The following is a 13,188-nucleotide window of genomic DNA, read 5'->3' on the forward strand; positions in this document are numbered from 1 at the left end:
AAGAACAAAGCTGGAGGCATCACGCTACCTGACTTCAAACTATACTACAAGGCTACAGTAACCAAAACAGCATGGTACTGGTACCAAAACAGAGATATAGACCAATGGAACAGAACAGAGTGCTCAGAAATAATACCACACATCTACAGCCATCTGATCTTTGACAAACCTGAGAGAAACAAGAAATGGGGAAAGGATTCCCTATTTAATAAATGGTGCTGGGAAAATTGGCTAGCCATAAGTAGAAAGCTGAAACTGGATCCTTTCCTTACTCCTTATACGAAAATTAATTCAAGATGGATTAGAGACTTAAATGTTAGACCTAATACCATAAAAATCCTAGAGGAAAACCTAGGTAGTACCATTCAGGACATAGGCATGGGCAAAGACTTCATGTCTAAAACACCAAAAGCAACGGCAGCAAAAGCTAAAATTGACAAATGGGATCTAATTAAACTAAAGAGCTTCTGCACAGCAAAAGAAACTACCATCAGAGTGAACAGGCAACCTACAGAATGGGAGAAAATTTTTGCAATCTACTCATCAGACAAAGGGCTAATATCCAGAACCTACAAAGAACTCAAACAAATTTACAAGAAAAAAACAACTCCATCAAAAAGTGGGCAAAGGATATGAACAGACATTTCTCAAAAGAAGACATGCATACAGCTAACAGGCACATGAAAAAATGCTCGTCATCACTGGCCATCAGAGAAATGCAAATCAAAACCACAATGAGATACCATCTCACACCAGTTAGAATGGCAATCATTAAAAAGTCAGGAAACAACAGGTGCTGGAGAGGATGTGGAGAAATAGGAACACTTTTACACTGTTGATGGGATTGTAAACTAGTTCAACCATTATGGAAAACAGTATGGCGATTCCTCAAGGATCTAGAACTAGAAGTACCATATGACCCAGCCATCCCACTACTGGGTATATACCCAAAGGATTATAAATCATGCTGCTATAAAGACACATGCACACGTATGTTCACTGCAGCACTATTCACAATAGCAAAGACTTGGAATCAACCCAAATGTCCATCAGTGACAGACTGGATTAAGAAAATGTGGCACATATACACCATGGAATACTATGCAGCCATACAAAAGGATGAGTTTGTGTCCTTTGTAGGGACATGGATGCAGCTGGAAACCATCATTCTCAGCAAACTATCGCAAGAACAGAAAACCAAACACCGCATGTTCTCACTCATAGGTGGGAACAGAACAATGAGATCACTTGGACTCGGGAAGGGGAACATCACACACCCGGGCCTATTATGGGGAGGGGGGAGGGGGGAGGGATTGCATTGGGAGTTATACCTGATGTAAATGACGAGTTGATGGGTGCTGAGGGGTTGATGGGTGCAGCACACCAACATGGCACAAGTATACATATGTAACAAACCTGCACGTTATGCACATGTACCCTAGAACTTAAAGTATAATAATAAAAAAAAGAAAAGAAAAGAAACCAGAGGCATGTCAATGAGAGACTGAAAACAAATGGAAGAAAGATTGCCAAGCTATGCCTCTTTATGGGGACTTTGCTTTAACAACCTGTAGAGTATTAATTTACAGCTTCCATTTCCAGGATAAATGGAACATATGTACATGAAACCACAAAACATTTTGAATACATACCAAAGCCCCAAAGAAAGGGAATCTCTAGGTGTCAGAGATCCAAGAAAAGCCAAAACAGATATCAAAAGATGACATTGTGGGTTTCCCACAGGATTTCAGGATCTGAACATAGGCCCTAGTAGCAAGCACTGGGCTTTCAATGGCCATTTTGGAACAGGATATACAAGGGGTCTTCAAAAAGTTCATGGAAAATGCAAATTATGAAAACACTATGAACAGATTTCAACTTTTTTGCACCAAAATAAACTTGTACTGGCTTGTTATAACTTGTTTGAACAGGATCTAGTTTGAGGCACTAAGAAGAACAAGGCCCTATTAGAGCAACATGAATTCTGTGAAAATTGAAGAAAGAACAAACATCAAATTTATGATGAAGCTTGAGTAGAAGAATAGTAAAATCACTGATACTTTACAAAAAACTTTATGAGGACAATGACCCAAAGAAATCAGCAGTTTACAAATGAATAACTCGTTTTAAAAATGGATGAGATGATGTTGAAGAAGAAGCCCACAGCAACAGATCATCCACATCAATCTGCAAGGGAAAAGTTCATCTTGTTTATGCTCCTATTTATTGTCCTTTTTAAAAACTTTTTTCCTTTTTTTTTCCTCAGAGATTATCGTTCTGATCATGCCTTAGTTGAAGAGAACAGATAATAAACAGCAGAAACAATAGCTGACACCATAGACATTTCGACTGGTTCTAATGGAGGAGACCACCCTTCATACCATCTTATGCCCAATTTCTGCCTCCAAAGAAAGAAGTAAAAACTGAAAGGCAGAAATGAAATCCACAGGCAGACAGCCCAGTACCGCTCCCTGGGCCTGGTAGTTAAAGACTGACCCCTGACCTAATTGGTTCTGTTATCTATAGATTACAGACATTGTATAGAAATGCACTGTGAAAATCCCTATCTTGTTTTGTTCCAATCTAATTACCGGTGCATGCAGCCCCCAGTCACGTACCCCCTGCTTGCTCAATCAATCATGACCCTCTCACACACACCCCCTTAGAGTTGTGAGCCCTTAAAAGGGACAGGAATTGCCCACTCAGGGAGCTCGGCTCTTGAGACAGAAGTCTTGCCAATGCCCCCGGACGAATAAACCCTTTCCTTCTTTAACTCGGTGTATGAGGAGTTTTGCCTGAGGCTTGTCCTGCTACAGTTCAGCTTACACAATTCTGACAGAAAAATTAAAGTTGAGCAAACTATCTACTTCATGAGTACCAAAACCAGTATCTACTTCATGAGTATCTACTTCATGAGTACCAAATCATGAGTAGGTGTCCAGATAAGCTGCCCACATAAGGTCAGGGGATCGAGACCATCCCGGCTAACATGGTGAAAACCTATCTCTACCAAAAATACAAAAAATTAGCTGGGCGTGGTGGCGCACGCCTATAGTTCCAGCTACTCAGGAGGCTGAGGCAGGAGAATGGCATGAACCCAGGAAGTGGAGCTTGCAGTGAGCCAAGATGGCGCCACTGCACTCCAGCTTGGGCAACAGAGCGAGACTCCGTCTCAAAAAAAACCCCAAAGAATTAGAAAGAGGCAAGACGTGAAGGGATGGGTTGTAAGATGAATACATACTAGGGATCTAACGTACAGCATGGTAATTATAGTTAACAATCCTGTATTGTAGACCTGAAATTTGTTGAGAGTAGATCTTAAATATTCTTATCAAACACAAACAAAGAAACAGACAATAAATAAAAAATAAATAAGTGAAGTGATGGATAGGTTCATTACCTGGCTTGTGGTAGTCATTTCACAATGTACACAAATACCAAAACATCACTTTCTTCCTGGTAAATACAGTCAATTTTTATTTATCAATTATACCTCCATAAAGCTAGAGGGAAAAAAAGATGTAAAGAGATAATGGCAAACAATTTTCTAGAATTGATGAAAGAAAAAAAAAATCCTTATATCCAGAGATTACAAGAAGTTCTGAGTCAGATTATATTCACTGAAATCAAACTGTAGAACACCAAAGACAAAGAGTAGATCCTATAAGGAGCCAGAGACAAAAGACAGATGATCTTAAAAGGAACAATAATCAGACTGACAGCAATATTTTCATTGGTAAGAATAGATGCTAGGAAATAATGGAAACAAAATCTAGAAAGTATAGAGGAACAAAAACTGCCAACCTAGAACTTTATACTCACTGTTAGCACTCAAAAGTAATAATAAAATAAAGGTTCTTTTAAGATAAAGACTGAGTCTACTATCCACATATTCTCACTAAAAGGGTTACTATATGACATTTGGGGCTGGATGAAACTTTGTTAAAAAGAGTTATTATAAGAAAAGCTGACTGGACGTGGTGGCTCATGCCTGTAATCCTAGCATTTTGGGAGGCCAAGCCAGGCAGATCATGAAGTCAGGAGCTTGAAACCAGCCTGGCCAACATAGTGAAACCCCATTTCTACTAAAAATACAAAAATTAGCCAGGTGTAGTGGCACGTGCCTGTAGTCCCAGCTACTCGGGAGGCTGAGGCAGGAGAATCGCTTGAACCCGGGAGGTAGAGTTGCAGTGAGCCGAGACCATGCCATTGCACTCCAGACTGGGTGACAGACTGAGACTCCATCTTAAAAAAAGAAAAAAAAAAGCTGAACAGCAAGGATGAAAGAAGCATTGGTAAACGAGAAACTGGCTAGCATGTTGGTAAATAATAATAAAATATTATTCAAACTAAAATGTCAAATAATAATAAAGGGATAGATGACAGAGAGGGAAACTGAAGTTAAAGTATAGTAAGGTCTTACATACTTTTAGAGAACAGAAACATTTATTAACTTTAGATTTTGGTGGGGAGAAAGGCTGCAACTTTTTTATTGATACATAATAGTTGTATATATTTTGAGGATATTTTGGTGCATGCATACAATGTGTAATATTACTAACTTTCGATTTTTAAAAGTAAACGTGTATGTTACAAATAAAACATAGTCCCTTCTCTATAGAAGCTTCTACTATCCAGGAACAGGATAAGTGATGTTATAAGGCATGCCCAGTGAGCAAGAATGCCATCAGGGAAAGAGGGATGAGATGAGGGCATTAGGGAAGCCTTCAAAAACATGATGTTTAAGTTCTATCCTGAGAAATCAGCCATTCGTTGAAAAAAGAATGCAATCTAGTCTGTGGGGACTGACTGCACATAAACGGCATGGACTCTTGGAAGAGTTGGCATATTTTGAGTGGTTCCATATGGATGTAAGGTAGAATAGGTTTGGGTTATAAGAAGATGAAAAGGTAGACCAAGAAGAAATATTGAAGTACTATATAGGTGACATTAAGAGATCTGCACATTATTTAGTAGGTGGTGGGGGCATATCAAAGATATATTTTTTAAATTTTTTCATTGTGGTAAAATATATATTACACAAAATTTACCATTTTAACCATTTCTTTCTTTTTTTTTTTTTTTTGAAACAGGGTCTTGTTCTGTTGCCCAGGCTGGTGTGCAGTGGTGCAATCATGGTTCACTGCAGCCTCAACCTCCTGGGCTCAAATGATCCTCCCACCTCAGCCTCCCGAATAGCTGGGATGACAGGCATATACCACCAAGCCCGGCTAATTTTTGTATTTTTTGTAGAGATGAGGTTTCACCATGTTGCCCAGGCTGGTCTCAACCTCCTGGGCTCAAGTCATCTGCCCGCCTCAGCCTCCCAAACTGCTGGAATTACAGGCATGAGCCACTGCGCCCGGCCCATTTTAACCATTTTTAAATATACAATTCAGCAGCAACCATCATCAATATCTATCTCCACAACTTTTTCATCATCTCAAACTGAAACTCTGTATCCATTAAACAATAACACCCCATTCCCACCTACTTCTAGTTCCTGGTAACCCCTATTCTCCTTCTTGTTTCTACGAATTTGACTATACTAAATATTTCATGTAAGTAGGATCGCACAATGTTGTTTGTGTCCAGCTTATTTCACTTAGCATAATGCCTTCAAGGTTCATCCATGTTGCAGCATGTATCAAAATTTCCTTCCTTTTGAAGGCTGAGTGACATTCTATTGTGTGTATTTAACATATTTTGTTTATTCACATATCCATCAATGGATATAACAATTAAAATTTATAACCAGGGGAGTAATGTGTTCGTGTAACTGCTTTAGAAAGGTAACCCTAGAAGGAGATTAAAGGATACCACTTGCGAACCAAAAGATGAACCTGTTTCCAGAAAGTGAAAATGGTCAGACAGGTGGAAGAAGTCTAGTAAAATGAAGTCAGAAATGTCTCTAGGTTTGGGAAAAGCAGTTGTAGTATAGCAGGGGATAGGAAACATTGAAGACTAGTTAACCTAGTTGGCATGCTCAGAAACACGTATCTGCATGGGAAGACCTTTCCCACACTACAATAAATTTTGAACATTTGGCACCTATGTTTAAGACAAAGAGCTTGAAGACACCAAATTAACAAAATATTTTAGCCTCTTAAGAAATACAAATACACTGAGAGAGATGGTAAAAACCGTTTTCTTGAAAATGAGACATCTTAGGATTTGTATGGTGGCTCATGATTGTAATCCCAGCACTTTGGGAGGCGGAGGTGAGCAGATCACTTGCGCCCAGGAGTTCAAAACCAGTTGGGGCAACATGGCAAGATCTTGTCTCTACAAAAAATATAAAAATTAGTTGGGCTTGGTGGTATGTGCCTGTAGTCTCAGTTACTCAGGAGGCTGAGGTGGGAGTAAGCAGAGGCTGCAGTGAGCTAAGATCGTGGCACTGTACTTCAGCCTGGGCAACAGAGCAAGACTGTGTGAGAAAGAGAAGGGAAGGGGAGCAGAGGAGAGTGGAGGGAAGGGCAGGGGAGGGGAGGGGAGGCGCCGGGAGGGGAGGGGAGGCGAGGCGAGGGGAGGGGAGGAAGGAGAAAGAGGAAGAAAGAGAGAGAGAGAGAGAAAGAGAAAGAAAGACAAAGAAAGAAAGAAAGGGAAAGAAAAGAAAGAAAGAAAGAGAAAAGGAAAAAAGAGAAAGGGAAGGAAGAAAGGAGAGAGAGAGAGAAAAGAAAAGAAAAAGACATTTTAAAGGGTTATTTTGAAAAAATTTTGACGGTAACTCTGTTACATTGATTACCAGACAGTGCAGCTACACATCATGTACTTCACTTTAATGATGAAAACAAAAGGTGGTAAGGTATGCTGATATAATTACAATCCTAGAATAACAAGGCTGTGATCCTGGGAAGGGACAGCCCATACTTCCCCACCATCGTATGAATAAACATCCTATCAACTGTAAAGCTTAAAATGTATGGGTGTTATGGGTGGCAACGCTGGAGTTAATTTACCCTCCATGCTTATATTCTGATGCTTAATAGCATGGAATGACTTCAACTTTGAAAATTCATTTTTAGGCCTGAATTATCCTCTTATTCAAGCTACATTGCTTAAATTAAAAAGATGTTACTATAATCCTTTGCTTTTTTTTTTTTTTTTTTTTGAAACAGAGTCTGCTCTGTGGCCCAGGCTGGAGTGCAGTGGGGCAATCTGGGCTCACCACAACCTCCACTTCCCGGAGTTCAAGCAATTCTCCTGCCTCAGCTGGGATTACAGGCACCCGCCACCATGCCTGGCTAATTTTTGTATTTTTAGTAGAGATGGGGGTTTCACCATGTTGGCCAGGCTGGTCTCGAACTCCTGACCTCAGGTGATCCACCCATCTCGGCCTCCCAGAGTGCTGGGATTACAGGCGTGAGTCACCGTGCGCCCATCTTCCTTCGCTTTTTTGAACTTAAGGAAAAGAATGACCAGCAAGTTGACAGGCAGTGTAATTCTACACTATTATTTAGAAGGAAAAATAACTAAAACTTGAACACCATTGTCTTTACCTACCTGTGTCATTTAAGAAGCTCTACTTTAAAACTTAAACACCTACTGTTAAAAGACTCTGCAAAATGATGATGCCAGATGTTATTTTGGCTCAATCATTTTCACTGGTTAATACAAATAAATGAGAAAATATTTTCTCATTATTGAAATTCACGTGAATAGTGTCTAAAGGTACAGATTTTTAAAGACAAATAGAAAAATAACCTATACTATTCAGGTAATGGTAACTAAAAGCCCAGCCTTTGACACTACACAATATATCCACATAACAAAACTGCACTTGTACCCTCTAAATATATAAACAATTTAAAAAACAATAGAAAAATAACCTACCAATTATTCTAGGCCTACTAAAGCAAAGAGCCTTCCTTGTGGGTATTAAATTACCAGAATATTAAATTGACATGATTTTATGATTTTCATTAAGATATGTATTATTGTTGCTGTTATAAAAGTGCTGCAAGGAAAAATTTATGCATTTTATAATGATTTGATAACATCAATCAGAACAAGCTTTGGACATGTTAAAATAAATCTATTTTTAGTACCAAATTATTCTGAAGGTATGAAAAATATTTCCTGAAAAAGAACACATCGCAAAAATAACAACTTTTATTGAAGCGTTACTATTAAAACATGCCAGGCAATGAGCAAAGATCTCTCAAATATATTATTGTACTTAATTCTTACAGGAATTTCATTAAATAGGTCCCGTTATTATCTCTGTTTTACAGGTGAGGAAACTGAGGTTTAGAGGGTTTAGAGAATTTGCCAAATGTGACACAGACATTAAGTGGCAGAGCCACGCCCAAACCCACACCCTCTGACCTGGCAATCTGCAGCACTCTGCTCCAGAAACAGGCATACCTGGCTCTACACATAGCAGTGCCTCAATAACATAGTTTCATTCAACGTTGGTGACAAAAAAAATTCCTGGCCAGGACCACTGTCTATGTGGAGTCTGCTCATTCTCCCCACGTCTGCGTGGGTTTTCTCTGGGCTTCACTTTCCTCCACATCCCAAAGCTGTGCACATGTCTACAGGGTCCCCGTCTGAGTGAGTGGGTGTGTCTGTGAAAGTGCACCCTGTGGTGGGATAGCTTCCTGGACAGGGGAGAGGGGTTCCCACTCTGAACTGCCCAGAGAGACTCCAGCTACCTGTGACCTTGAACTGTAATAATTGGGTAAATAATTATCTTGTTTTTACTAACCCTTCTTAACTGTATGTATAGCTTCCGTTTATTTCTATGTTTAATATTAGAAGTGCTGTGGTCCTTATTTAGAAGTTTGGTGATTTTTTAATGACCAGAAATATGCTGTAGGAACTTAACTCTTGTTTGTATCAATTAGCCCATGGTAAAACTGGTTTCCTTACACCTCGTTGTGTTTAAAGGTTCAGTTTCCAAGAACTTATCAAGAATGTTAAGTGAGGACTTACTGTATTTATTTAAAGAGAATGCTCCCTATCTGTTGGCTAGGGGGGAAAAAAAGTCAAGAAAATTTAACAGCAAATCTATTCTTTTATATTAATACATTACCAAAGCTCTCTTTTGGCTATTTTTAATTCATAAAGATTTTGGCTGAATTATTTTCATTATTTTGAAACTAAGTTCTTGCCTCGGCATTTTGCATTACAGATGCAAATGCAAATGCATTACAAATGGTTAATACAAATAAATGAGAGTCCTTAGGTAATATGTTTTCATTTCCCTTTTTCAAATTACAGAGGAATTCACCTTTCTCTGTGACTCCTACGTCTATATCTGAACTGATATCTCCAGTTTTCCTCATCTGAATTAAAAATAATACTAAAAAAAAAAAGCACAAAATAAAAGTTTACATTTGGCATAACTTTAGTAGTCTCCACGATTGTGGTCTTCTTATAATAAACAAATTGAAGCATTTGGAAAGTGAGCATGTATTTCAGGAATAAAGAAATAAATACCAACATTTACTTCCAAAATTACTGTGTGGGGGGAGGGGGGACATTATCTACAATTTATTTTTTCTGTTACTATCAAAAACATCATTCAACTTTTCAATTCAAGCACTGGAAAAAATACTAACATTTAACCGACAAACAAAAATGTTCTGATGAACAAACCAGCCATAAAAGTGTACATGAGTATGTATATCATATTTTTCCTCCTTGTATTTAATTAACAAATGACCTTAAGATGATAACTCTCAAAATTTCAAGTTTATCCTCCTCATTAATTTGTGACATTCCTTGGAGGAAAATCAAAGGGAAGAAGAGAAAGGTTTTAAGCTTCAGGTTATGGTAAGGAACAGAGACGAAATGCATTTAGCAAATAATAGGAAAGATCACATAAATAGTTCTGAACGAAGTTTAAAGAAAACGATTCCTTACTTCTAAAAAAATGCAATTCCTGAGGTTGGGAAAAGACGCTCAAATTTCCCCGACTCCACCCTACTAGTAAACAATCAGCGCAGCAATCAAAAAATGCCCTTTCCTGAATGCCCAGAAGAATCTTAAGAAACTCACCTTCTGAACTCAGGGCGTCTCGATTCTACTTTTATTGGGTATTGGCCTGCCTGCTGGCTGCCCTCTTTCCTATTTCCCGGCCAGGCGGGCTGGGAAGCAGATACTCTACCTGGGGTCACTGCTGGCGACACTGAGGCTCGCCCCATTCGGTGCTGCTGGCCCTGAGCATCACTCGCCGTCCCACTTGTTCCTCCTCGTCGTCATCACAGGTCGTACACACACACCCACACGTTCACACCCTCGCGCGCGCATCTGCTGTTAGAGGTACAGCCCCACCCCAGCAAAATCCTCGCTTCCTCTTCCCCGGGACGTAGCCCCAGAGGAGCGAATCTGGACCAAGCCCAAGACAGGCTGAAGCTACTGCTGCGCTCTCACCTCCGACAGTGACAGCGATCCGGGCCGCGGCTCTGCGCGAGGCCAGTCAGGCCCGCCGAGGGCGGCACAGGTGGAGCAAGCTTGCACCCCCGGGGGATCCCCGCCCACCGCCCGCGGCAGCTTCTGCAGGCTCGGGGAAATCGCGCGCCAGTGATTCAGCGCCTTTCCGCCGCCGCGGTTACCACGGCGACGCGCGCGCACGCGCACACACGCCCTCAGGGATGTGGGGCGCGGCAGCCGCCCCTGCCCAGCTCCCCGGTTGCGCTCTGAGGACCCGCACCAGGGCGAGACACTCCCACGCAGGGACCAAGCAAAAGGCTTTCGGGAACCTGAGCGGCCTTCATACCCTACCTCCTTTCCGTCACCAAGCCCTTCCCTATCACTGTGGCCCTAAACAGTCTGGAGGATGAACACTACTTCCAAATAAACACCCGGGCCAGGGTGGCTCAACGGAACCGTGGGCGCACTGCCTGGGTCAAAGACCCTTCGCGAATGTGTCCCCCAGCTTGTCCCCAGCTTGTGTCACCCCAGCTACACAAGGTCGACTCTTCCAGTGGGAGTCTCTTTGGCCCATACTCTGTAATTATCTTTCTATTTTGAGCAGGTGCTTTCTGATTGATACTGGAAACCTGTGCTGGGAGGGGCTCACATCACCTCCAGGCCTTGCAGGTTAACTGGGTGCCCAGTATAGTTTGACATTTACATATTGAGGAACGTGATAATCTAAACCACAGAAAACTTGTGTGGAAGATTCTTGCATTTTTACTGTTCTAATAAAGATGCAAAAGCATCTAGGGATAATGACAGGAGCAGAAAAGGCAGGGCATTCCTTGCACATCTCATTACTAGGAAGTATAGTGCAGTGCTTAGAGCTGAGTCACACACACTTGATGAATAAGCTTCTTGGTTACTCGGTATTTACCGAAGAGCCTTAAGTTACATAATCTTGATAAACCTGTTTCCTCAATTATAAAATGAAGATAATAGCATTCATATAGGATGTTTCTGGGAATCAAATAAGATAATGCACATTTAAAGAGTAAAAACCAGCTGGGTGCGGTGGCTCACGCCTGTAATCCTAGCACTTTGGCAGGCCAAGGCGGGCGGATCACGAGGTCAGGAGATGGAGACCATCCTGGCTAACACGGTGAAACCCCGTCTCTACTAAAAATACAAAAAATTAGCGGGGTGTGGTGACCCGCGCCTGTAGTTTCAGCTACTTGGGAGGCTGAGTAGGAGAATGGCTTCAACCCAGGAGGCGGGGGTTGCAGTGAGTCGAGATCGTGCCACTGCGCTCCAGCCTGGGTGACAGAGCAAGACTCCGTCTCTAAATAAATAAATAAAAACTAAAGAGTAAAAACCTGTCCAGGACTCAAAGAGTGAAAATCAGCTTGGATTTGGAAAAGTTAGTACTGTCAATGATCCATGATCAGGCTGAGAGGACAAAGTCAGAAGCAAAATTAACAGGCAATATTGTTTCTTCTGGTCACACAGCAGCTACAAAACAACACAACTCCCTATTTGAATGACTACTGCTTTCTGTCTTTGCTTTACTATTCCCATCCGTAACTGGGGATACCCAATTGCTAAACTCCCTTCACCTCCTGACAGTACCCAATCCCTCATTAATCCCCCTTTCTCTCAATCTGCCTGGGAAATAGCAACCAACTGGATTCCAGCCCTGATTCCAAGACTCTCCCTGGAATCCTTTAATAGGAATCCAAACCTTAAAAAAGACACTTCCTCCTTTCTCTGCTCACATGGCATTCCACAGGTACTCTTTCAGTGCATCAAGTCAATGAATTTGATTTTGTTCCCAATGATCCTTGGCTGATTAGCCTTTAAAGAAACATTTTTAGCACATACACACACACACAGGCTTAGCCCAGAATGGTTAACTATACCATCTTTTAAACTCAGAGACACTATAATGAATATCTCTTTCCATTTTTAATGAATATATCTATTTTGCTATTGTATGAAAGTGTTAGTCTCCTTCTCTAGGACACAGATGTGAGGCCACCACCTTTCACTTCTTTTCAGCATTCAATGGACATTCACTGAGCTCCTACTATATGCCAGACACTGCAATAGGTAGTTAAGGGTAAAATGATGTATCCTTAGTATAATTTACTTTGTCTGCTCTTGCTTATGCTTTTGGTTGGAACATTTGTACAAGATAAACTTATTTTGAGGGTGGGAAAAACTGAGGTTTAGGAAGGTTAAAGTACCTTCCACATCAGTGGTAAAAATGGTGCTTAGCGTAATGACAGTGTTGCCTCATTGAAATACAAGATTTTAGGCCAGGTACAGTGGCTCATGCCTATAATCCCAGCACTTTGTGGGCCAAGACAGGAGGATTGTGTGAGCCCAGGAGTTCAAGGCCAGCCTGGGCAACATAGCAAGATCCTCTCTGTACAAAAAACAAAAATAAATAAAAAGTAGCTGGGTGTGGGTGCACACCTGTAATCCCAGCTACCCAAGAGTCTGAAGCAAGAGCATCACTTGTGCCCAGGAGGTTGAGACTGAAAAACAAAAAAACCACCACCACCCAGAAGATTCTACGTTGGAATTTCACTAAGCAGGAAGGTAAGGTAAGCAAAGCTACTACACTGGAAAAACTGTGAAAACTATTGCTCATGAAAGCAGACTAAAAGTGGTTTTTGTTTTTTTTTTTTTTTTTTGAGACAGAGTCTTGCTCTGTTGCCCAGGCTGGAGTGCAGTGGCATGATCTCGGCTCACTGCAACCTCTGCCTCCCGGGGTCAAGCGATTCTCCTGCCTCAGCCTCGTGAGTAGCTTGGATTACA

General features: G+C 41.1%; 1 protein-coding gene across 9 annotated transcripts in view; it reads right to left on the reverse strand.

The window, feature by feature from the left end:
* The window catches only part of KIAA0319 (KIAA0319 ortholog), a 103,942-nt gene extending 92,507 nt beyond the window's left edge, over positions 1 to 11,435 (reverse strand). The window contains exon 1 of one of the 9 annotated variants that reach the window (XM_021937042.2): positions 10,381 to 11,435. Coding sequence is in view for 1 of the 9 variants with exons in the window: in XM_017957629.3 (XP_017813118.2) it covers positions 10,115 to 10,151 (37 nt within the window). In the remaining 8 variants the exon portion in view is untranslated. Of the gene's footprint in view, positions 1 to 10,005 lie in introns of all 9 variants that reach the window. The other 8 variants (XM_009204513.4, XM_003897124.5, XM_009204512.4 and 5 more) reach the window with 8 other exon arrangements.
* Positions 11,436 to 13,188: the final 1,753 nt, after the last annotated feature.

This window comes from Papio anubis, chromosome 6 (genome assembly GCF_008728515.1).
Source record: "Papio anubis isolate 15944 chromosome 6, Panubis1.0, whole genome shotgun sequence".
NCBI classification, from domain to species: Eukaryota; Metazoa; Chordata; class Mammalia; order Primates; family Cercopithecidae; genus Papio; species Papio anubis.